At 42.1% G+C, this 25863-nt stretch overlaps 1 protein-coding gene across 2 annotated transcripts; it reads right to left on the reverse strand.

The window, feature by feature from the left end:
- Window positions 1-2375: 2375 nt before the first annotated feature.
- cunh6orf136 (chromosome unknown C6orf136 homolog) lies at window positions 2376-24615 on the reverse strand. Of its 2 annotated transcripts, XM_072370835.1 has the most exons (7): window positions 24517-24615; window positions 21240-21463; window positions 11058-11738; window positions 9294-9382; window positions 9011-9211; window positions 5568-5637; window positions 2376-5217 (listed from the first exon to the last, which is right to left on the reverse strand). In XM_072370835.1, exons 2-7 carry the CDS (start codon window positions 21336-21338, stop codon window positions 5074-5076), a joined length of 1284 nt encoding a protein of 427 aa, XP_072226936.1. In that variant the 5' UTR covers window positions 21339-21463; window positions 24517-24615; the 3' UTR covers window positions 2376-5073. The 2 variants fall into 2 exon arrangements, with proteins under 2 accessions (XP_072226936.1, XP_072226937.1); XM_072370836.1 differs by lacking the exon at window positions 21240-21463 and having other exon boundaries at window positions 24517-24598.
- Window positions 24616-25863: the final 1248 nt, after the last annotated feature.

The following is a 25863-nucleotide window of genomic DNA, read 5'->3' on the forward strand; positions in this document are numbered from 1 at the left end:
TACTTATCTATGAAACCAGATGAAACCAATAGGTTGGTCAGACTACAAGCCTGTCTTAAAGACATAAAGACCTGGATGACTCAGAACTTTCTGCTTTTAAATTCAGACAAAACTGAAGTTGTTCTCTTTGGACCTGAGTGCTTCAGGGAGAAATTGTCTAGTTATATAGTTACTCTAGATGGTATTTCCTTGGCTTCTAGTTCTACAGTGAGGAACCTTGGAGTTATTTTTGACCAGAATTTATCATTTGACGCACATATAAAACTGGTTTCTAGGACTGCCTTCTTTCACCTTCGTAATATTGCTAAAATCAGGAAAATCCTGTCTCAGGGTGATGCAGAGAAACTAGTTCATGCATTTGTTACTTCAAGATTGGACTACTGTAATTCCTTATTATTGGGCTGTCCCACATATTCTCTGAAAAGCCTCCAGCTGATCCAAAATGCTGCAGCCAGAGTTCTGATGAGAACTAACAGGAGAGATCATGTTTCTCCAGTTTTAGCTTCTCTTCATTGGCTCCCTGTTAAATTCAGAATAGAATTTAAGATTCTTCTCCTCACATATAAAGCTCTTAATGACCGAGCTCCATCATATCTTAAAGATCTCATTGTAAGATATTCTCCTAACAGAGCACTTTGCTCCCAAACTGCAGGTTTACTTGTTGTTCCCAGAGTTTCTAAAAGTAGAATGGGAGGTAGAGCCTTCAGTTATCAGGCTCCTCTCTGTGGAACCAGCTGCCAATTTTGGTTCAGGAAGACATCCTCCCTACCTTTAATATTGGGCTTAAAACTTTCCTTTTTGATAAAGCTTATAGTTAGGGATGGCTCAGGTGATCCTGAAACATCACATAGTTAAGCTGCTATAGGCTTAGACTGCTGGGGGACCTCATCTGTCACACCTTTCCTCACTTTCCTCTCTTTTTCCCCCTGTTTAATTTCTCAATTGATTTTATGTACATGTGACATTATTGTGGTTATTAACTTGTGTTTCCCTGTTCCAACAGGTATCCTTTGAATGGTGTTATGGTGTTTTTCCCCCCTCTTTTCCCTATTTTCTGTCTTCTCAAACCCCAGCTGGTCGAGGCGGATGGCCACCCTTCCTGGTTCTGGTTCTGCCAGAGGTTTCTTCCTGGTTCTGGTTCTGCCAGAGGTTTCTTCCTGTTAAAGGGAGTCGTTCCTTTCCACAGTCCCTCAGGCTCAGGACGGGAGATTGGACTGAAGACAAGTTTCAGTGCAATCTGTTGGTTTCCTTAGTAAGGATATTGTTTTTGAAGTGGCTCTATATGAATGAATTGGATCAATTTTGAAATTAATTAATTGGATTATGTTTACAATGAATTGAACTCCAATTGGCTTGAATTGGATTATATTATTTAAGTGCCTTGAGATGACATTTGTTGTAAGTTGGCGCTATATAAATAAACTGAATTGAACCCTGAAAAAGCTGTAAAGCTCCAAAACAGGTTAGAGTGTCTCCAAGCTACACACTCCACACAGCTGGTCTTTGTGGAAAAGTCCCCATTGCTTAAAGAGGAACAAGAACATCTGAAGAAGGTACTTAGGTAATCATGAGATGAAAATGGAACTTTTTCGCTAAAGGGAAATCAATGCATGTGGGACCCAAACATCACTGCAAGTGAAGCATGGTGATGGCAGCATAATGTCTTCAGCAGGAATTGGTCAGAATTTCAGGAATGAAGGATGGTGTTGAATACATTCGAGGAAAACCTGCTTCAGTCCTCCAGAGATTTGACACAGAAGGAGGTTCACCTTCCAGAAGGACAATGACCCTTAGCTTACTGCTGAAACAACACTAGAGTTGTTTAAGGGGAACCTTTAAATGAACAGGAATGGACTAGTCGAAGCCTCGACCCCACTCCAACTTAGAATCTATGACATGACTTCTTGATTATTGTAACAGAGGTGTCTTCTTGAGGAATGGGCAAAAATAACAGTGGATAGATGTTCCTGCTGCAGCTCAATTTGCTGCAAAAAGTGGTTCTACAAAGTAGGGGGGGTTAGTTATGGTTAGTTAAGGTTACTACAACCTTAGGGGGTTGAATACTACTATGCATGGTCTTTTTTCTTCTTTGACAAAAACATTTAGTAACTTCAAATTTGGAGGCATGTTGTGTTAATCAAGTGATACAAACCCTCCAATATTCTTTCAAATTCTAGGGGGTGAGGCAATAATACATTTTCAAGGCACTGTAACAGGTCGAAAAGGGAAAAGATGCATAATATAAGATCAGCAAGCTGAACATGTGTGCATTTGTTGTGTAGAACATTTGAGGTGCAGGTCGGGTTCACCCTGTTCTGATATCATTCTTCATCCTCCACAGACTGAGACCACTGAAACATGACTGGAGACAGGAATCGTGTTATTCACACGTTTATTTTGATCACAGTAGTGGTTGCAGCACAACATGCAGATATGAATAAGTCTGAAGCTGACAGATACATAGCTGAGCTAAATTAAGCTTAGAACACAGCAGTCATATTTTACATTAAATAAACCCCTTTGCATTCCACATGAAGGACAATTATGTGTTGTTCTTACAGTCATGTTTAGAGTTTACAGTATGTCGGCATACATTGTTCCACAGAGCTGAGCATAACTACTGCCAGGTTGATTTTCTACTCAACTGTCCATGTGGATTAAAAGACAACTAGCTCAGCAACTTGAATATAGACTATTGTTTATGAAATTATCATTGATGAAACTGTGAGTGACTGGGATGCATCACTTAACCTACACTGCAGAGACAGGTGGATGTTTGCAGCTTTGGTGGAGACGGGTTGGAGGATGCGTTTGTAGCTCAGCAAACAAACATGCGTTTACATGCCTAACACCAGATCTGTGGTCAGCAACAGCTCTGAATTTGGAAGGCTCGGGTCTTTTACTGCTTTTACAGGTGCTCCCAGTTAGTTCCCACAGAGGTCATTTGGAAAACAGAGGTGGAAGCACAGACTGTACATCTGTGGGTGGTGGCACCACAGCAGTTTGTGCACACTGTCAGCTGTGTGCAGATTTTAGGTGGAAATGATGTGGGAGCAGAAACAGCAACACTCGTTCTAGCTTCACTTTGCTCAGTGAAAGCAGCAGAGAAATGTCTGGAAATGAGCCACTGTTAAAACTTTGCGTAGCATTGTTCTAGCTTTGTGAACAAAGCCTCCAACTCTGGGTTTCTTTGGCCACAGAGCTGCACTGTTGTCCACCACAGCTAACATGACTGAGCCACACAGGTCCAATGTTCAAGCTCCATCAGACACACATCCTGTAATCCCATACACACCATCCAACTGCCAACACTAGATCACCAAGTGAGGACGAGAGTCAGCTGAAAAGCCCCAATACATTCACCACTTACTCCCGTTTCACAGAGTCCTCACTCCCTTAAAGCAACTCCATGTGAGTCACATGATGTTGAACCAACACGCCTGAGACGGGCTGATGAGTGGTGGACTTTAGTCTTCAGGAATGGTGCTGAGCGAGGACTCCTACATTTTTATCTTACTGAACACAGTTGTTTTATGATTGGCAGCTCATTCATTCGCAGCAGCTCTGCTCTTCAGGCTTTAAACGGATAGAGGCCCAGTCCTGTTCACCACAGTCCCATCAATGTTCATGAAGCACTTTCCTCTGCCATACACACCCTCACTGCTCACATTTGGGAGTCAAAGTGAGCACACAGTCAGGTTTTCTCGACAAACAACTTACTGGTGTGGAAATGATTGGATCCCCGGCATTCAGCTGATCTGCAGTCTGCCTGAATGAGGCCCAGGTGCTTTTTCATCAAAGTCCTGCACACACTACATGCTTTACAAAGGCTTTCTATATCCATTTGTTCACTGGTGTTGCTCTGAAACGCACACGCCACACACAGCGCTGTGTCAGGTCAGGGCCTGACGCCACAGCTTCCATCAACAACATATCTGAGGTGGTGTCACTCATTTTATTTCGAGATCTGCTTCAATCTGATTTTCATCTCTAAACATATTTGGAAAATGTGCTCTGCACACTGCTGATTCTTCATTCTGATGTGTCCCACCTTTTCACTGCTCAGACAGGACTAACAATGACTGTGGTGGACAGTGACTCCGCTGGCGTAAGCAGGCTGCATTCAGCTATGAAGGAGATGTCAGGACGTGTTGTTCCAAAACTGTTCCAGGATCTGCATGGACTGACCCACGGACAGCACATGAAAATCAGGATTATCTAAAAGTGCACACTTGTAGTACTTGTTGCTTTTCCACTACAAAGACAAGGACACATAAAGTGAGGAGGGGAGTGCGGCCTCTGTTTTCTACCAGTTTCTCTCTTTGTTAGTTTGTGCTTTCACATCCTGTAATCTGTCAAACATCAGGAAGACTGCCATGCCACCACACGACCCTCACTGTTTCCCTGTTTCCCTCCAGGTGTCAGTGCAGAGCTAAAGTGTGTGTGTGTGTGTGTGTGTGTGTGTGTAAGCGTACATCACAGCATCTGAACTCGGCAGGAGTCAAACTGGCTCACTCAGCTTTCCCACTGTTTGATTCAGACAAAGCAGGAGCTCCGACATGTGGAACATGCATTCTGTGGTCATTCAGCACACACTGACCTCCATCTTTTTATCCGACTCCTCAGTCAAGAAAAGTTGCATTTTTCCCCACATGTGTAGAAGTTTTGAACTGACCGCACTGTGCTTATCATGAACTTGTTAATGACTGGTCTGAAGTCAGCCAGCTCACATCCAACACTGAAACATCTCTATGGACGGTTAAAAGACTAAAGTTTAAAATTTGGGAGCTTTAAAAACTGAGAAGAACAAAGTAGTTTCCTGTTAGAACATCAACAACTGGTGGCAAAAGAGTGACAACTGGACTGAAAACCTAATTCTGTGTCCAGAACTACTAACAGTTGAACTAATGGAAAGAGGAAAAGCAGAAGAAACACTTGATTTAGTCTCCTGTTCAGGGGAAAACAAATGAGATCTTTCATTTTAACCTGTGCTGATGGTGAGAATTAATCAAACTTTCCGGTTCACATGGACCTTGGAAACCTAGTTTATTCCACTGGCCAGTTCTCCTGGGGTCAGTTTCTGCTCTGTCGCAGTGAGGACAGAAGGAGAGGCAGCAGATTGAGGGCAGGCCTGTGCTCTTGCACCCCCAGCGCCACCAGAGCCCCTGTCAGGAGGGAAGTTACTCTAGGAAGGACAGGCGGCTGAGCCGGCATCACCTGCAACACAGAGGGCATTAGAATATCCAGCTGCTCTCCCAGTCCGCATAACAAAGTTAAACACTGAAAATGAACCGTTTAGTTTCCAGAAAAGGTAGGTTTGTTCCCCCAGGGCAACAAACAAAACTGTTAATATCATCTTACATCATCATCTCCTGTTTAGACCTTACTGACAATGAAGGCAGCCAGGCATAAAGACTTGAAGGCCCCACTGAACACAACACTCAGAGTAACAGAGATTCAAAGGAGTGACAGTGGCAGCAGCAGTGTCAAGAAACATGTGCATCTTTCTAAGTCAGCACTTTAAGGATATAACAGCAGCCACCGGCCACAAGAAGTTAGCTGCTTACCTTTTCAACTTTGTGACAATGAATGAGTCCATCCTGTCCTATGTAAAAAGTAGAGAAAGCATCATATGACCTGAAAGAGAAGATATTTGGATTAGGTGAGATTAGAAACCACTGTGTCAGAAGACTACTTTACAAAAAACATCCAACGTTTACATTCAGACACTTCAGTCAAAGAGGAACTACACAGAACTGGACAGAGCTACTGTTGCCTTTGGTGCAGTTATGCTACCTAAACTTTGCAGGCTAGGATGACAAAACAAAAAAAGTCACAATGTAAATCAATCTAAAAATTATCAGGGTTTTGCTTCAACGCTACAGTTTCTCTGGCTCCAAAGTGTACACTTCAACTCATTTTGATATATTTTGTCTTACAGAAACCTGGCTGCAGCAGGAGGATCATGTTAGCATTAATGAATCAACTCCCTCTGACTATTTAAATGTTCACGTTCCTCCAACCACAGGCAGAGGAGGAGGAGTGGCAGCTATCTTCAGATCAGGGTTACTAATCTGTTACTAAACCTCTTGTGTTTGTTGTTGTGTATCGTCCACCTGGCCCTTATTCTGAGTTTCTGTCTGAATTCTCAGAGTTTTTATCCCAGTTAGTGCTGAGTACAGATAAAGTCATTGTAGTGGGTGACTTTAATATTCATGTAGATGTTGAAAATGACAGCCTAAATATTAACTTTAATTCTATATTAGACTCTATTGGATTTTCTCAAAGTGTTCACAGACCTACTCACTGCCTTAATCATACCCTTGACCTTGTGCTGACTTATGGCATTGAGAGTGAACAGTTAACAGTGTTCCCTCATAACTCTGTCTTGTCTGACCATTTCTCTTCAGCGCTGTTGCCAGGCTGACAAAGAGTCTGAGCTCTGTTGAGCCATGTATTCCTTTAACTGTCAGCAGTGATGATTTCATGAGATTCTTTATCAATAAAAATTGTTTCTATCAGAGAGAAGATTAATGGAATCCTTCCCATTATTATCACTGATGTATCATTAAGTAGAGCAGCTTTAGAAGTATCTTTAGAACCTGATTTTAGACAGCTTCTGTCCAGTTGATCTCTCTGAGCTAACAACAGTAATAGTCTCTTCTAAACCATCAACTTGTATGTTAGACCCAATCCCAACCAGACTGTTCAAGGAGGTTTTCCCCTTAACTGACACTTCCATATTGGATTTGATCAATCGGTCTTTGTTGACAGGATATGTACCTCAGACTTTTAAGGTTGCTGTAATTAAACCTTTACTTAAAAAAACCTACTCTTGATTCAGAAGTGTTGGCTAATTATCGACCTATATCCAATCTCCCTTTTTTGTCCAAAGTTCTTGAAAAAATAGTTGCAGTTCAACTTTGTGATCATTTACATAGAAAAAATCTGTTTGAAGAGTTTCAGTCATGATTCAGAGTGCATCATAGCACAGAAACAGCACTGGTGAAAGTTACCAATGATCTCCTCTTAGCCTCTGATAGCGGACTTGTTTCTTGTCCTGTTGGATCTCAGAGCTGCATTTGATACGATCGATCACAGCATTCTGTTACAGAGACTTGAACATGTTATTGGGATTAAAGGAACTGCATTAGGCTGGTTTAAGTCATATTTATCTGATAGATTCCAGTTTGTTCTTGTAAATTAAGAATCTTCCTCACACATTGGAGTAAGTCATGGAGTTCCTCAGGGTTCTGTGCTTGGACCGATTCTTTTTACTTTATACATGCTTCCATTAGGTAACATTATCAGACAGCATGGCATAAATTTCCATTGTTATGCTGATGATACTCAGCTGTACTTATCTATGAAACCAGATGAAACCAACAGGTTGGTCAGACTACAAGCTTGTCTTAAAGAGATAAAGACCTGAATGACTCAGAACTGTCTGCTTTTAAATTCAGACAAACTGAAGTTGTTCTCTTTGGACCTGAGCGCTTCAGGGAGAAATTGTCTAGTTATATAGTTACTCTAGATGGTATTTCCTTGGCTTCTAGTTCTACAGTGAGGAACCTTGGAGTTATTTTTGACCAGAATTGATCATTTGACGCACATATAAAACAGGTTTCTAGGACTGCCTTCTTTCACCTTCGTAATATTGCTAAAATCAGGAACATCCTGTCTCAGGGTGATGCAGAGAAACTAGTTCATGCATTTGTTACTTCAAGATTGGACTCCTGTAATTCCTTATTATTGGGCTGTCCCACATATTCTCTGAAAAGCCTCCAGCTGATCCAAAATGCTGCAGCCAGAGTTCTGATGAGAACTAACAGGAGAGATCATGTTTCTCCAGTTTTAGCTTCTCTTCATTGGCTCCCTGTTAAATTCAGAATAGAATTTAAGATTCTTCTCCTCACATATAAAGCTCTTAATGACCGAGCTCCATCATATCTTAAAGATCTCATTGTAAGATATTTTCCTAACAGAGCACTTTGCTCCCAAACTGCAGGTTTACTTGTTGTTCCCAGAGTTTCTAAAAGTAGAATGGGAGGCAGAGCCTTCAGTTATCAGGCTCCTCTCTGTGGAACCAGCTGCCAATTTTGGTTCAGGAAGACATCCTCCCTGCCTTTAATATTGGGCTTAAAACTTTCCTTTTTGATAAAGCTTATAGTTAGGGATGGCTCAGGTGACCCTGAAACATCCCATAGTTAAACTGCTATAGGCTTAGACTGCTGGGGGACCTCATCTGTCACACCTTTCCTCACTTTGCTCTCTTTTTCCCCCTGTTTAATTTCTCAAATGATTTTATGTACATGTGACATCATTGTGGTTATTAACTTGTGTTTCCCTGTTCCAACAGGTATCCTTTGAATGGTGTTATGGTGTTTTTCCCCCCTCTTTTCCCTCTTTTCTGTCTTCTCAAACCCCAGCTGGTCGAGGCGGATGGCCACCCTTCCTGGTTCTGGTTCTGCCAGAGGTTTCTTCCTGGTTGTGGTTCTGCCAGAGGTTTCTTCCTGTTAAAAGGGAGTCGTTCCTTTCCACAGTCCCTCAGGCTCAGGACGGGAGATTGGACTGAAGACACGTTTCGATGCAATTTGTTGGTTTCCTTAGCTAGGATCTTGTTTTTGAATTGGCTCTATATGAATTAATCGGCATATTTTGAAATCATTTAATTAGATTTCATTGGATTATGATTACAATTAATTGAATTCCAATTGGCTTGAATTGGACTATATTACTTAAGTGCCTTGAGATGACAATTGTTGTAATCTGGCGCTTTATAAATAAATTGACCTGAATTGAACTCCAGGTAATACAGCTTCAACCGTGAGGGTTAGAGTTCACATCCAACTTTGGGTCTTTAAGAGGGGGACCTTCAAGAGACAGGAGCTGAAACGGGTAGGTAAAAAGTGCTGCAGTCTCTTTCAAAGCTTTACAGACAGGTAACAAAAATGGAAATCTACTCAGACCTTGCTGTGAGATGGCAGCTACTCTGGATGAGCTGTGTTACCTGTACAGAAGTGATTTGTCTTTGCGGTAGAAACGCAGCAGCAGAGTGTGGAAGGGAAGACCCTTGATCCTCCAGCGAGCCTTTATGGTTCCATCCTCCATATGCTTGGTGAGCTTCAGCACATCCAGCCGAGCCTCGGCATAGTAACACAGACACAGTAGACGCCACAAGGACAGGGTGAGCCGGTACGCCAGGCGACCTCTGCATCAACATAACCAGCAGCTTCCAGTGTTTGTTCAAAGTAGAACATATCAACATTTTCCCAGCCTGAATGTGCACTCACCTGGTCTTTATGTTTATGAGGCCAATGATGAATTCCACATCATTTGTGTACATGGTGTAATCATGGTTCGTCATAAAGAAACCTGGAAGCTGTAAAACAAAGAAAAATCATTCTATGATGAAATGGCACAGCTTTCCCACGAGTTTCCAAGCATCTCCTCGCACATCATCAACTTGTATGTTAGACCCAATCCCAACCAGACTGTTCAAGGAGGTTTTCCCCTTAATTGACACTTCCATTTTGGATTTGATCAATCTGTCTTTGTTGATAGGATATGTACCTCAGACTTTTAAGGTTGCTGTAATTAAACCTTTACTTAAAAAACCTACTCTTGATTCAGAAGTGTTGGCTAATTATCGACCTATATCCAATCTCCCTTTTTTGTCTAAAGTTCATGAAAAAATAGTTGCAGTTCAACTTTGTGATAATTTACATAGAAATAATCTGTTTGAAGAGTTTCAGTCAGGATTCAGAGTGCATCATAGCACAGAAACAGCACTGGTGAAAGTTACCAATGATCTCCTGTTAGCTTCTGATAGCGGACTTGTTTCTGTGCTTGTCCTGTTGGATCTCAGTGCTGCATTTGATACGATCGATCACAGCATTCTGTTACAGAGACTTGAACATGTTATTGGGATTAAAGGAACTGCATTAGGCTGGTTTAAGTCATATTTATCTGATAGATTCCAGTTTGTTCTTCTAAATGAAGAATATTCCTCACACATCGGAGTAAGTCATGGAGTTCCTCAGGGTTCTGTGCTTGGACCGATTCTTTTTACTTTATACATGCTTCCATTAGGTAACATTATCAGACAGCATGGCATAAATTTCCATTGTTATGCTGATGATACTCAGCTGTACTTATCTATGAAACCAGATGAAACCAACAGGTTGCTCAGACTACAAGCCTGTCTTAAAGACATAAAGACCTGGATGACTCAGAACTGTCTGCTTTTAAATTCAGACAAAACTGAAGTTGTTCTCTTTGGACCTGAGCGCTTCAGGGAGAAATTGTCTAGTTATATAGTTACTCTAGATGGTATTTCCTTGGCTTCTAGTTCTACAGTGAGGAACCTTGGAGTTATTTCTGACCAGAATTTATCATTTGACGCACATATAAAACTGGTTTCTAGGACTGCCTTCTTTCACCTTCGTAATATTGCTAAAATCAGGAACATCCTGTCTCAGGGTGATGCAGAGAAACTAGTTCATGCATTTGTTACTTCAAGATTGGACTACTGTAATTCCTTATTATTGGGCTGTCCCACATATTCTCTGAAAAGCCTCCAGCTGATCCAAAATGCTGCAGCCAGAGTTCTGATGAGAACTAACAGCAGAGATCATGTTTCTCCAGTTTTAGCTTCTCTTCATTGGCTCCCTGTTAAATTCAGAATAGAATTTAAGATTCTTCTCCTCACATATAAAGCTCTTAATGACCGAGCCCCCCCCCCTTTCATTGTTACGGTGTTTGTTGTCCCTTCTTTTCTGTACTCTCAAACGCCTGAGTGTTGCCGTCATCAGATTCAAGATGAGCTGATCATTTTAATGAAATAGTAAAATGTCTAACTCTCAACATGTGATAAGTTTATATGTGCCATTGTGAATGAAATGTTGGTTTATGAGATACGTAAATCATGTCATTCTGTTTATACTTTTTAAACAGCATCCCAACTTTGGCTTGGATTTACAACCGATGTGATCTGTTACAAGGTGTTTCCTCAATTAAGTCTGTCGCCCTTACTCACACACTAGGTGCACTCTTACCTCTATTCTCAGTCTTTCGTACATCAGAGCCAGTTTCTGTTCTTCTTCACTGTCTCCTTCACAGTGCTCCACCTCTGCACTGCCTGTATGGCTACACAGAGAGACAGATGGCAGCAGAGGCAGTTCCACAGGTCTCCTGTTTAGTCCACTATCCTGTTGGGGTTTTAGTGTGCTACCATGCACTGGGTATGTGCCCGGGCAGTGAAAACAGTAAAAGTGAGAGCCGTACATGTATGGTGCCGGACATCCTTCTGCTTCAAACAGGCTTCTGAAGCAGCCATGTTCCCTCTTTACATCATTAGCTCTGCTTCTCCGGAGGCTCTCAATATTGATGTCATCCTCCCTGCTGCCGTCCACAGTCGTCAGTGGAAAGGAGAACTCAGAAGACTTCCGAGTCCCCAGATTAGGCAGCTCTCCTGTTTTGACGGGATTGAATGTAGGGAGCTCCAGCAGGGTGTGGAGGTCATTTGACTCGCCCTGTGGCACCAACACATACACACTGAGAGACTCCTCCCAGTCCTCCTCGTAGCAACTTTGTTTCTGACACTGGTTAGCATGACGCAGGGGATGGGACAGCAGCGGCTGCTTCACACTCTGATATCTCAGGCTGTTAGGGGGAGCCAGGGCCCAAGCAGCACTGCTCAGCCGGCGAGTCCGACACATCCACTGCCAGTCCACCACCTAAAAGCACCAACAGGAACATTTAGTATGATGTGCCATTAGTCACATATTCTGAGTAGTACTGTCTTAATTGTGTATGTCCAGCACAGACACACCACATCTGCTTCTATTTCCTAATGTGGGAGAGCAGAGCCTTGACACTACTCGAGCCACATATTATGTCTTGACACTGCTCGAATCAGATGTTGTTGAGGTCAGAATGAACCCTGTCTAGATAATGACAAAGATGCAGTAGCGTCCTCAGACAGCAGGCGCCGAATAGAGATTGTGTTTGGGCCACTCACACACTGAATGATATAGAAAGGTATTAAGAGGATGTCACAAACTGAGGTCATTGGGTCAAGAGTGAGACTCTGCGAGTCCGACTACTCTTTTCTCCACAACATAATGGTGACCCCGACTTCGTGAATTAGGCGTCTGGAGCCCCGCTGAGCGAGTCCTCTGTGCCCCGGCAGCCGAGATCAGTCGTCAAAGCCGGCAGGTGGGATATCTTTTTCCTAACCATTAAAGGCAGCAGATGTTTGCTGGTTGATGTACAGGGTGACAGCCCTCAGGGTTTTCCTTAAATTAAGGAACACAGGAGAGAGTGGTGGGCTGGTCCTCGTAAGTTTCTTATTTTTCCTCTGTGCAGGGGGGCTGCTAAAATTATTTAAAGAAAACTGTTGAGCATAGAAGTGCTGAGTGTTTGAATTAAGACAATAATTGGGCGAACAGCAGCTTGTGAGATGTGTTTGTGAAGTAGGTGGCTGTGAAGGAAGCCAGCCGTGCTGTATTGGGAGTGCACTGTAATTGTGAAGGACTAGTCGCTCAGCCCCCGGGAATAAGTCGATGATCTTAAACTGGAAACGTGGATACGCTTTTGGAGTGGGCCGGGTGTAGTCTGTGAGGTAAAGCATCCGCTCATGGGGATGTCTTGGTGCCAAGGGCCAACCTTTAGTGCATAGAAGGGCAATAACCCACGGATCAAGGCACACATTAGTTATTAATTATATGTGGAAATTATTTTCACTAGTCAAGGAGCAGACGGGTACTGATGATAGACCTGAGAACAGAAAAAGTTTGAAGGTGAAATCAATAAATATCGCAAGAAAACTGAAAGATTCATTCCAGTAGGGGCATGTTTTAATATATCTGTTTAAAACTATTTGGAGCTATCTTCATCTTGACCTCATTGTAGAAAACAATTGGCCACAGGAGACATTATAAGAGGTCACACGTGAGGCTGATAAAGTGCACGTCAGCTTCTTCTGATTCATGAATAAACCACAAGGCTTATAAAGAAGAAATATTTTAAATCTCATATATCGTCTATGTCAATATCTCCTGAAAATAAAAGTCTAAATAAAAGAAACTAAACAATTAAAATTGTGAAGAATTGAATGGTTTTTTAAAATTATTTTTAAATGAATTTGATTGGATTATGATTACAATGAATTGAACTCCAATTGGACTATATTATTGAAATGCCTTGAGATGACAACAACCTCATTCCACAGCAGGCCGCTGAGGCAGCTGTGTGTGACAGCAGCTCCTGCTCATCCTCAGAGGCCGTTCACACCTGTTACTGTTCTGAACCAAGCTCAGTTAACCACTCTGTATGCCAGGAAACACATACCTATGTCACAGCCGGCAGTAAGCTGACAGGACACCAGCAGGTCGACCGTGAAAACGCAAAAGCTGTCACCACAGAGGATGCGGTATGCACCACACTTGTCATGGAGGGAAGCTGCAGAGCTGGGGAGAAGGCATGTGCATCTCCAAGTTTGGTGTCAGTTAAGAGGTGACTGAAAAGATGTCCAGGAAATAGATAGTTTAGACAACTGGATACAGGATGTATCTGTCAAGCTGTCAAAGGAAAGCCCTGTCATTACTGTTAATGAGGAAGAGGAGGAGCTAAGAGGACAACACGGTAGTTTGGAGAGTTGAGGCTGATTCAGGAGCTACACCTGTACAGTGAACTCTTCCAGGTCTACATCAGGCAGTCAGGAGTAACCTGTAACAGTGGGATATTTTCCCAACAGGGCACTTTGTTCTGGTTCTGCCAGAGGTTTCTTCCTGGTTCTGGTTCTGCCAGAGGTTTCTTCCTGGTTCTGGTTCTGCCAGAGGTTTCTTCCTGTTAAAGGGAGTGGTTCCTTTCCACAGTCCCTCAGGCTCAGGACGGGAGATTGGACTGAAGACAAGTTTCAGTGCAATCTGTTGGTTTCCTTAGCTAGGCTGCTTTTTTTAAAAATTTTATTTATTTTTTTAAATTGGCTCTGTTTGAACTGCACTAATGTGGAATTTAATAAATTGGATTTGAATGGATTGTGATTCTATTACTATGAATTGGACTCTAATTGACTGTCTTTGAGGTGCCTTCAGATGATATTTGTTGTAATTTGGCGCTTTATAAATAAAACTTAATTGAAACTTAACTGAATTGAATCTAAAGTCCTCCAATACATTCACTTAGCGAACTATACTGTTATTCAGACATTAACACATCTCAGACTAAATTCAGTGCTGCAACAGATGTGATGTGTCTGAAGAAAAGCTACAACACACAGGATTTTTACTTCCTGTGCTGCATTAATGGTAATTCTGCTGAAGAGCAGAAATATGTGCAGCTCGGCTCTAAACATTCAGGGCAGGGCCGATTACAAGAAGACCAGGACAGACAGAAACGATAGTAGCTGCACTCACAGCAGAAGTTCACATCATTTTCTATTAATGCTACCTGCTATGGGTTCTGACAATGATTTTACAGAGGAGATATTTTCCAGAAACCAGAAGAAAACATCTTGGTGAGGTGTGTAGTCACGTCAGGTCAGTAAGTGGTCCTTCGGTGAAGCCCAGAACACAACTGTGCTCATACTGTTATACCAATGCGGCAACAAACATCCAACAACACCTCTGAATGTTGTCCGATGGCTTAGATCCAACACGTTTACTTAACACTGTCCACTTCCAGTCAGTTGGGATTCAAAGCCTGACTTTTAACTTTTTTGTACTGATCCAGACTATCCAGACTGATGTAGTGTGGGGCCTTGTGCATGAGTGTGTCACAGGAATTTTTGTAAACAGTGAAAAAGAACCCACAGTAGACCGACTGCGTATGAACGATTTTCAGACTTAGCCTGGTCACTGACCCCTGCACTCCTCCTCTACATGCTTGCTTCAACAAAAGCAGGGAAAAAAAGCACCTATGGCCATCTCAAATTGTAGGAATTTCATCTTGAAACAATTTCATTAAGTAATATCCAGTCTAAAACCTCCATGAGACAGTTGGTCATGTTCACATTGGCTAAATAAACTCTAAATGGCTAAATATTGAGCCAGTCTATGACAAAAATCTACAAGCAGGGTTCTTCTCCACTGAGGTTCTCTGTTTGACACAGTCTGGATGGAGCAACTGTTAAAACCTTATCTTCTTTAACCTACTGATGCCCTTCATCACATCTTCTCTTACTCGTATTGGTGAAATGCACTGCCCTTTTTAATCGATCTTTCAAAAGGCGTTTGACACAGACGATCAAGAGTATTTTATGTCAGCGACTGTCTAGCATTGGAATGTCAGACCTTGCTGTGGGCTGGTTTTCCAACTACCTCTCCGACTGTAAGCAGGGTGTGCAGTCTGATGTTCTTAGCTCCGGTTTCAAGGTTCCATTTTAGGACCCACTCTTTTTACTATTTATATGAATGGGGTGGGCTGAAACAGCAATGCATCCATACATCTTTATGCTGATGACACCGTTGTATTGCATCTTCTGTCGCCCAGGTGTTCAAAGATCTGCAGTATGCTTTTGACACCATTCAGGTGCAATTGTCTCATCTCAGGCTAGTTCTGAATGCAGGTCCATGTTCTTTTCAAATGAAAGAAGAAGGTGCCTGCTGTTCTACCCTGCATTATGTCTGCTCAGGGCACCCCTATTGAGTCTGTGGCCACTTATAAATACCTTGGCATCATATTGGATGATAGCCTTTCTTTTACATGCCATATTGACCAATTAATGAGGAAACTTAAGTTAAAGCTGGGGTTTTTCTTAGAAATAGAGCCTGTTTTTCTTTTAATACCAGAAAACGTATTGCTCCCGCTACTTTCTTGCCACTCCTGGATTATGGTGATGTTGTTTATATGAATGCCTCTGCTCACTCCCTACATCTACTGGATGCTGCATATCACGGATCTTTGAGATTCATAACTGGTTGTAAACCCCTCACACATCACTGCACATTGTACTCTCTCACTGACTGGTCTCCACTTTCCAATGCGCAGAACCACCTACTGGTATCTATTCATCTATAAATCCATCATTGGACTACTCCCCTCCAATATGTCCTCATACATGACACGGAAACAGTCTGATCGTAGCCTCTGATCCCTGGACTACATCACGTACTGAACTTGACAAAAAGCGCCTACTGCACTCACACAGAGAAGCAGCACCATGTTCCCCATCATGACTCAGGCTTGGACAACAACAGAAAGCAAAGCTAGGCTGTTGTAAGGAAAGGAATACCTTGAAAGGAATGTTTACCAGATCCTGATCTTGAGCCCTCTCATTAATCATAAACAGTTCACTCTTATTCCGATTAATTTTATATCCTGAAAGTCTACTAAAACCGTTCAGTATACCAAGTACTGCAGGTAAGGAGGTGTCCGGGTTGGAAAGAAATAAAAGCAGGTCGTCGGCATAGAGTGAGACTCTGTGCTGGATGCCACCCCTCCAAACACCTTGCATGCCCCTGCTGCCACGGACTGCAATTGCAATTGCTTAGCAGCGATGTTGGCTCTATTGCAAGGGCAAACAGCAAAGGGCTTAAGGGACAGCCTTACCTTGTTCCACGATGCAGCCTAAAGTAATAATGACGGTGAGTTAAAACTGAAGCCATGTGACTGGAATAAAGAAGTTTAATCCAGGAACAAAAGTAAAGAGCCAAAACCAAACTTTTCTAAAGTAAAAAACAAATAATCCCACTCAACCCTATCAAATGCTTTTTCAGCATCCATAGTAATAAGACATTCAGGTGTATTGTGGTTAGGAGTGTAAATAATATAAAAGAGTCGTCGCATGTTGAAGAAAGAATGACGGTTTTGGATGAAGCCAGTTGAAGGTCAGGGGAAATTATAGAAGGATGAATTTGTTCTAGTCTGAGCGCCAGTAACTTAGAAAAAATTTTAACATCTGTATTTAAGATATAGGCCTATAAGAAGCACAGTCAGTCGGATCCTTGTCTTTCTTAAGCAACACAGAAATGCAGGCCTGGTAGCATGATGGAGGGAGAGACGATTCTGTGAAAACTTGGCACAGAAAGGGGCCCAGATCGTCTGAGAATTTTTTGTAAAAGTCTACAGCGAACCAATCGGGGACTGGAGACTTCCCTGATTGCATGGATGAGATTGCCGCCTGAATTTCCTCTTTCGTTACAGGAGCTTCGAGAGTTTGTCCAACTTCTAAAGAAAGCAAGGACATATTGAAGGAATCAAAGAAGTCCTGGAGATTCTTTGAATTTACTCTCAATTCTGATGTGTATAGTTTGGAGTAAAACATACTAAATGTATCATCAATTCCCTTCTCATCTGATGGCACGTCTCCATTTCCTGTCCTAACTCCCGTTATGATTTGCTTTGCCCTCATCTCACAAAGCTGATTAGCAAGAACCTTGCCGGTCTTTCCACCATATTCGTAAAATTCACTCTTATTTCTAATCAAACAGCTTTCGACTTGGCGAGTAGAGAGTAAATTTAGTTTGGTTTGTAAGCTCAGGCGTTCTTCATACAGGGCAGGTGATGGTGATTGGGCATGCTGCTTATCAATATACAAGAACCGGTCTGACAGGGTCTTCTGCTCCTGCATCTCTGATCGTCTTTTAAAAAGGTGTCACAGAGATAAGTTCTCCTTTGAGAAATGCCTTTAAAGCCTCCCATACAGTTTTGTTTGGCATGCCAGGTTCTATTCTCCTTAACAAAGGTTTTAATTTTAGGTGAAATATTCATGGCTAATTGTTCATCCATGAGCAGCAGTTGGTCGAGCCTCCAGTGTTTTCTCACAAATTCACAACCCTGAAAGACCATCTTCAGCACAACAGGCATGATCAGACATGGTGATACTTTCATAACGGCAAGACCTAACCTTATTAATCAGAAACTTGTCAATAAAAAAATGAATAAATAAATAAATAAAAAAAATTGTATATTCTGGTATAAGTGTGGTGAACATGAGAGAAAAAGGAATAGTCTCTGCCTGTAAGATGCAAAAACCGCCAAGGATCTACAAAGGTGTAATTCTCAAGGAAAGATTTTACATAGGTTGCCAATTTATTGATAGTAGCTGGTTTAGTGGATGAACGATCCAACCTCCCATCCAAATAAAAATTAGTCACCTCCCAAAATTAATGAATGGGTATTTAAATCGAAAAGATGTGAAAACAAATTATGAAAAAAATAGTACATCATCAAAGTTGGACGTGTAAAGATTAGAAGATGAAGATGGGACAAATGGAGTATTTCGATTAATAAGAATACCTGCCCCCATGGTCTTCGCTTAAAACTGGAGTGGAACAACTGTCCCAACCAACATTTTGCCAAGCGCGAGTGGTCAGAGTCCTGCAGATAGAATACAACTCCAGGCTTAAATTGTTTCCGGCGTGACAAGACTCTTTTTCATTTTATTTGATGGTTCAACCTCTTTACGTTCCAGCTAACCAACGTCAGATTACCATTCATTCAGAGAGTCTCATAATTTGTATATATTGTAGAACCCCAAAAGGGAATGGGGGACCAAAACAAAACAGAAGGAGAAAGAGGGGAAAAAAAAATAATTTACATCCACCTTCCCGAAAGAATTCCCCAAACCACAATGAGTAAATGACAAAAAAATGCAATCAACAAAAATATCACCACAGCAGGTTGCATTGAACAGCAACCGCATCTTCTCCTCCTCTCTTTTATCAAATAAGAACTTCAATCCTACTAGCTTCAACCTGCTCAATAATAGCATTATACCCTTAATTTACAAAAAACAAGGGGCCGGTATTTGCAATAAAATATAACAAAGAAAAGCGTACGTCTTTTGCCCGAAATTGAACAATCCAAAAACACCTTACTAGAATGACAACTATTTTACCGTATTGGATAACTCTGGTGCGCTGCCCAGGCCGGTCCTTCTCATCCAGGAGTTAATCCAGCGTGAGTATTCTGACCAGCACTAGTGTCTACTTCAAGGCGGAGAGCATCGATTTTCATAGTGATGAGCTAATGAACCAGTCGGCCTCAGAGACAGACTCCAACTGCAGACTTTTGCCGTCTGGAAGAGTGATCCGGAGCCTGGCAGGGAAGAGAAGAGAGGGGCGGAGACCTCTCTTGTACAGCTTGGCCATAGCACCCTTATACTGGGCTCACTGTTTCTGGACCAAGTCCTCATAGAACTGGAGCTTGTGACCACGGTATTCCAAATTCCCACGACGTTGCCGTGCTTCTCTCATGAGCAAATCTTTGGTCTGGAAACAATGAAAGCGAATAATGACCAAGCGTGGTTTCGCGTCAGGACCCCGTTTAGGCATAAGGCTACGATGGGCTCTGTCCAGCTCCGGGGAGGATGACAGGGTCTGAGTGCCGAAAACCTCCACAAGCAGCCGGGAAAAGAACTCAGTTAGCCGTGGACCAAGATCCACTGATTCCGGCAATCCCACCAGACGAATGTTCCGCCTTCTGCTTTGACTTTCCAGGTCAGAAAGTTTAGCTTTAAAAAATGTGTTCTCCTCCTGTAGTAATTCACACGTGGCTAGGGCTGGGTATCAATCAAAATTTTTCGATACCGGTACCAATACCGATACCTTCACTTCAATACTGGTTCCTGAGTGATACTTTTTTCATACCAATTTTATAATATCAATTCTAACGAAAATTACATTTTACATATCTTCAGCTTTATTTTTCAGCTCAGTATTTTTCCAATCCAAGCAGTTTTCGTCCAGAAAAGATTAACAACAAATAATTTCCAGAGCAAAACTGTTGCAAACAAGTGACAGGTTGGTGTCTAACACTATCCTACATACTGAGGATACTTTTCACTGAGCAGTTTTTCTTCAGAAAAGTCAACATGTCTGCTTTCTGCACGTATTAAGTTGCAGTAACTTTGAGATTACTGCCGGATTTCGCTGAACATTAATTTACCTGTTATAATCCCACACACTGCGCCGTCCTCGGTGCTCTTAGATGAAGCCGGGTCCAGTGGTGGAGATTTTGAATGATGCTGCTCGGGCTCTGTGGCGTCCAGAGGCTGACTTGAATGATGGGAGGAGGATGTTGCGGTCCGACCTTCTTGCAGTAAAACAAGTGTAACATTAATACAGCCAATCGATGGTGGCATGATCAGTTCTTGATCAAGTGATTAATCTCGGAACTACCAAAGCATTTTGGTCAGTGTCTTAAAAGAACCGAAGTTCGGTACCCAGCCCTACATGTGGCTTCGAGCGCCGCTAAGCGATGTCTTCTGCTATTGTTTTGAGTTCGTTAATGCGTATCCCTTGGTGCGCAACTTCACCTTGGATCTTGTCCAGCTTTCCATTGATGGCCTCTGAAGTAGCTATAAAATCTGCAGCCATAGCCGTTCTGTGCTGTTCAAGCAAAGCGACAAGTGCAGGGTTCAAGGCAATACTAGCTTCATCGCCAAGGTTGGCATTAGCACAACTTTCAGCTGCAGTGTTCTTCTCGGTTTGTTTTCTTCCCTTAGACATGTTACAGTGCAAAACCATTGTCGTGTTGTTGGAAGCCAAAGCGAACGTGTCAGGAAGAAGAGTAGGGGAAGCAAGTAAAATTGGAAAAAATATATAGCAGGAGCGAGCAGTCGACACGGCTCACTACATTGCCGGAAACCAGAAGTCCCCCACACCTGCAGATCTAACTACACTAAACAGCCAATCAGTGAGCTACGTCACTGACAGACACACCACAAATTGACAATTGAAAAAAAAAAACTGCTGACGGTGTGTTTCAGAGACACAGATGTTCAGCAACACTTCACCTTGGTGAGGACCCTGAAGGACACGACTGAAAGTCAGAGACCTGCTGAAAACACCCTGTTTCAGAAAGAAGGGACTGAACAGATTTCAGTGTGAGAGGTCACTTCTAAGCAGTCTGCTTGGGTTAAACATGCTCCGTTTGTCCCACAGGATGAGCTGATCTGAGGTTGGTAAATCCTAATCTTCAAATGGTTTTCCCCCTAGCTTCTGACAAATCTTCAACTCAATCCCATTTACTTGGTGACTGTTTTAATCATTCGTTTTTGGCTTAGTGGCAACCAACAAATTTTTTGTGAAGTGACAAACTCACAACGAAGAATTATTTCTGCTACACTTGAAGGGTGTTTTGTACAATCCATTTTATATAAAGAAATTCCTAACTTTGTGAAGAAAGACACCTGGTCAATACATTTCCGTAACCTGAGTATCATCATTCCATCACAGTATCTTTTAGCTGATGTATAACAATGAACGTGAAGAAAGTGTCCAGCAGATTACCTGACTCAGACTCCAGCTCCGTTTTTGGATGGGATGTCTTCTGCTGTGGCTGCAGACACAAGCCACCCAGAAGGCCACGCCTCCTCTGCTCACAGCCATTCACCACAGGGGCCAGCGCAACCCCACTCAGCAGCAGATCATCACCCAAAGCACAGAGGACAGCAGAGAGCACCGTCTCTTTGGGACTTCCAGACTAATGCAGGAGAGCCTGAACCAGGACAAACCTGTGAGTTCAAAGAAAGGGCACCATGAGGTTTCCACCATGACACAGTTTAGCACGTTTCAATCCAAGCATGCTGCTCAACTTCAGCTAAATGGAAACTGCATAAAATCGTATGCTGAAAATGTTCCACTGGAGATAATGGGTATCAGCTCAAAACGAAAGAACCTGCATGTCTCAGCTTGCCACGACTCATTATGAGCTTTTGGGTAGAAAATGGATTCATTAGCAAATAAAAAAAACTTTTTGAGGTCTTAGGAACTATGAGTGAATGATATAAGAGGCCGACTTGTTGTTACATCTGATGGAATGAAATAACAACAGTAAGAATTTAAATAGATCAAACAAAGAAGTATCTACAGAGAACGCTGCTAACGTGTTAAACAGCAGCAGTCCACAGGTGACAAAAGCTTCAGTTACTGGTTCCATCGTCATATTCACAGTCTGAATGATAGGACACGACATGTGGGATCACTTTCATACGCTGGATCAAAAGGAAAACTACTCTAATACAGCTCTTTGTCCTTCATATGCAGTCTGACTGATCCCACACAGAGAAGTGACAGTCCTGATACACACACACTAACTGCTGCAGAGTGGAGCACCGTTTCAGGATTTTGTACATGAATGTGCTCTCAGAGTGGGTTCAAAGTGAATCAGTGTGATCTCCCAGTCCTGCTACCATCATGTTCTCTTGATGTGTGTGCACGTTGTTGTGCGTGCACGTTGTTGTGCTGCTGGACACACCTGCTCAGTGATGCCAGGTTAAAGATCATCTCAACCAATTTTCTGTATGACTTAATCACATTTAACAACAACTACTTCCTAACAAAGTCATCAAAACGTAACTTTAAAACAATCCGAACACAGTCCTTCTCCAAATGACTGCAGAGAGCTCTGATGTAAGCCTTCCTGTCCTCAATCGGCTGACACGAGATGCAGCAGGTCCACCGACGGGCTGCACAGCAGTCCGGATTCAGCTGCTGCTCACTGTTGCTAGGAACTAACTGCTGAGTGATACACATTAGCTTCAAATGGCAAATAGTTAGTTCATTTATCAACTTTGAAATATAATCAGTTCATTCATGAGTCCAAATGAACATAACCACAGGTGGTATGAAACCCTGTTTGGCTCACAGAGACCCTGAGCATCCATCTTTGAATAGTTTACTGGCACCGGAACAACAACTATAGCTATTAGTCGATTTAAATAAACCAAGGAATAATCTGGCTAAAACAAAATGTGAAGCAGTGTGGCTTTTCTTTGACTTTTATGAACGTGTTCCGAATATGAAATTAAGGACCACCAGTATGAAAACATACCCCCCCCCCAGGATACCCTCCAGGATAAAGGAGAAATCTGTTTAATATCTGAAATGATTACAGAACATCCTCCCCACAAACACCTGGAAACTGAGCTGGACCAGCAGAGCTGCTGGCTGATTCTCTGCAAGGTCAGGGTGAACGTTCAGGGGTCACACAAAGTGCTTTCCATCAGCCTAATTAAAATCCTCTGATTCGCACCAATGAAAATATGCTCGCTGGCACCGGGTGTTGGTTGATTCGAAAGGGATGGAAACGGTTGTATTTGCATCAAGTGTGACGTAGCGCACTTTCACCCCAACTGCTTACGGGTCTCTCACAAGACAACAAACATGGCGGACAACGGTTTGTGTGGATGGAGGAAGAAGTTGTGGCGTTTTTAACTTTAATTAAGGAGAAACAAATAACCGCTATCCTTGACAATATACAGCAGAGAAATGCCAGCATATAGCAAGAACTCGGATGGAGAAGCCCATAAAACGTTTACAGGCTGGTTGTCATGCCAACCTGCGGAAATCTCGCGAGTTAATAGTTTTCACCAAAGTCCACACTTTTGATGGAAACACACATGATTCGAATTTCTTTTAATGCGCATTTCCCAATTATTCGAATCAGTTTTGGATGGTAACATGACTACAGAACGTTCGGATGTCAGCACGGAACACACGACCCAGAGCTATAGAATACTCTATAGAGTATATACTCTATAGCTCTGACACGACCTATTATTGCTGCATTTCTTGTAGCTTAAAAGTAAAAATGACGTCACGTTCAACCTCCGCGCGTGCGATGCAAGTCAGGGAAAACATGGCTGCCTCTGGGTTTAGCTTGATATTTCGCTAGTAACGATAAACGTTATACAATACAAATAAGACAATAATAAAAACAATAAAGAATTTTATTTGCTCAAAGGGAAGCTGATTCTCAGGAAAATTACTTGAAAACGTAAATAGCGGTCGGCAAGCCGTCTCGATACCCTCATCCGGCTCCTGGATGTTTCTGACGGGCACATATGGACAGAGAGGCTGTAGCGACAGCTGACCACTTCCTCGGACATGAGCCCTGTCCCTGTAGGTTCAAACATCCCACTGTCAGAGACGCTTTGATCTCTGGTTGTTTTCCACCTGTCACGAGCTAAACGTGATTTTTTGGGATGTCGTGGTTTTTGACCTTTACATAATCCTTAAATCAATCAAATAATAAATGATCAAACATTGACAAAATATCAAACCATTACGGCAGCCGCCTATATAGAACGCAGTAAAATACAAACACTACATATCAAATATTTCTTGCGTATTTTGTGCTAGAAAATGGGCAAATACGAGTACTTAAGAGCTGTAAACAAACTGCACACAGCACAGGTTCGTGACACTATGTAGCATGGTCATTTAGGTATAGGTAACACCATTCTTGATAACTAAAAAACAGCTACTTTGACATTTGTTTTCAATCACCTTTCAGATCCAGATTATCCGGATATAGACATATAACTAAGACTGCCAGCTGTTAGCTAGCGCCTGCTGCCGACGGTGACACTCAATGATAGCTGCTAACTAGCTAGCACTGAGCTGCCCGCCGGCTTTGCAAACCTCCCCGAAATGTTACGTTTAACCGTCGAAAACCTTCTCACATCTATTTAAATGTCCTGGTTCCTCTACTCAGAGGAGAGTACAATAAGCCCGTTAAACTGAGACAACTGGCAAGTAAGTACGTGTAATTCAGGTAACTTACACAAATGTCATTCTAGCTGTGAGTGTCCTTGCCCAGCCAAACACGCCTCACTCAAGCCCTATTTATGGTGCCTTCACGAACGTCAGAAATACAGTCACTGCAGCCAGTACCGCGAAGGAGAAGACTTGACAGCATTACAGTCACAGGGAGCACACGTGCTCAGTCATTTTCTTCAAACATCCAAAGAAAAAACTCTCTGTTGTGATCTATGTTGCTTTTTTCTTTTCAAATCGTGTCATGTGACCTATTGGATCAAAATCACAAAATAATCCCTCAACCTCTTGAATTTGGATATTTTCACATACACGATGCTGAGTTAAGTACCCCCCAGCATTTTCTTTATTAGTTTAATCTGCAACTCTTTCTGTTAATAAACTGGATTATGAGGGATTTTAAAATGTTGGAATACTGTGCTGCTAACATATGCATGGTTTTCTGCTTTTACATCTGGAAACTTTAACCTCATTGTGCAAATAAAGTGAAACATTTAATTAAAATAAAAAGTATGCCTCCCCATTGTGAGGATGTGAATGGGATGAATGAAATGTTCTGTGAGAAAGATGTTATTCACTTAGATGGCCATGGTAAGATTACAACCTTTCATGTGGGTGACCATGATTCAAACTCCTTTACCCTACCAGTGTAAGTTGCTTTGGATAAAAGCATCTGCCAAATACACGAACATAAAACGGAATATGCTGAAGGCATATTCCCCCAGGTAAGGTAAAGCACAGAGCTTTGAACTACACGATTAAAGGCCTAATCTATGTGAAAGTAAAAACAAAAAGGATCCTGAACAATTCAAGGCCTCAAGGCTAGCCTAAAGAATATAATAAATAGATTCAAATAAATTTAAAAAAAAAACTTTTTTTATAATTATAATCTGTCTATAAAAGCTGTTGTTGTATCACGTGATGTTGGAAGCAGCTCTGATGTCACATTGTTGGTACCACATGAAGTGTTTCTAATTCAAATGGAGCAGAAAAAACTTAATGCTGATCCTGAACTGTCTGTGGATGGCTCAGCATCACCAAACACAGCCACTGGTAACAATTAAATAGAATTTTATAGTAAGTAAGTGAGAATTAAGTAGATTATGCTGAAATTTTATCTCAACTCTTCTGAGCTGAACACTTCTGTCCTGCAGCAGACAACAAAACAGGAGGAGAGACTGCAGTGGAAGAGTTTGGCAGAATTAACCAACAGATGAGTCAAACTCTCAACAGGGGGGTGAATGATGCAACTATTAATCATGGTTTACGAAAACTTCTCAAGTTTTCCCAAAAATTCGGTGAGTCTTTTGTCTCGTTCTGTTTCGTCTTGTGTTGTGTCTCTGTGTTGATATGT

Source organism: Leuresthes tenuis, unplaced genomic scaffold (genome assembly GCF_036924035.1).
Source record: "Leuresthes tenuis unplaced genomic scaffold, fLeuTen1.0.hap1 SCAF_18, whole genome shotgun sequence".
Classification (NCBI taxonomy): Eukaryota; Metazoa; Chordata; class Actinopteri; order Atheriniformes; family Atherinopsidae; genus Leuresthes; species Leuresthes tenuis.

Bases quoted from the DNA above. Each gene is read 5' to 3' on its own strand.
- cunh6orf136 (XM_072370835.1), bottom strand. From the start codon at position 21,338: ATGGCTGTGAGCAGAGGAGGCGTGGCCTTCTGGGTGGCTTGTGTCTGC. The intron at 11,739-21,239 runs GTAATCTGCTGG...TGGTGCTTTTAG, and splicing joins GGAGCTGGAGTCTGAGTCAG to GTGGTGGACTGGCAGTGGAT. The intron at 9,212-9,293 runs GTGAGTGCACAT...ATGTTGATGCAG, and splicing joins CTCATAAACATAAAGACCAG to AGGTCGCCTGGCGTACCGGC.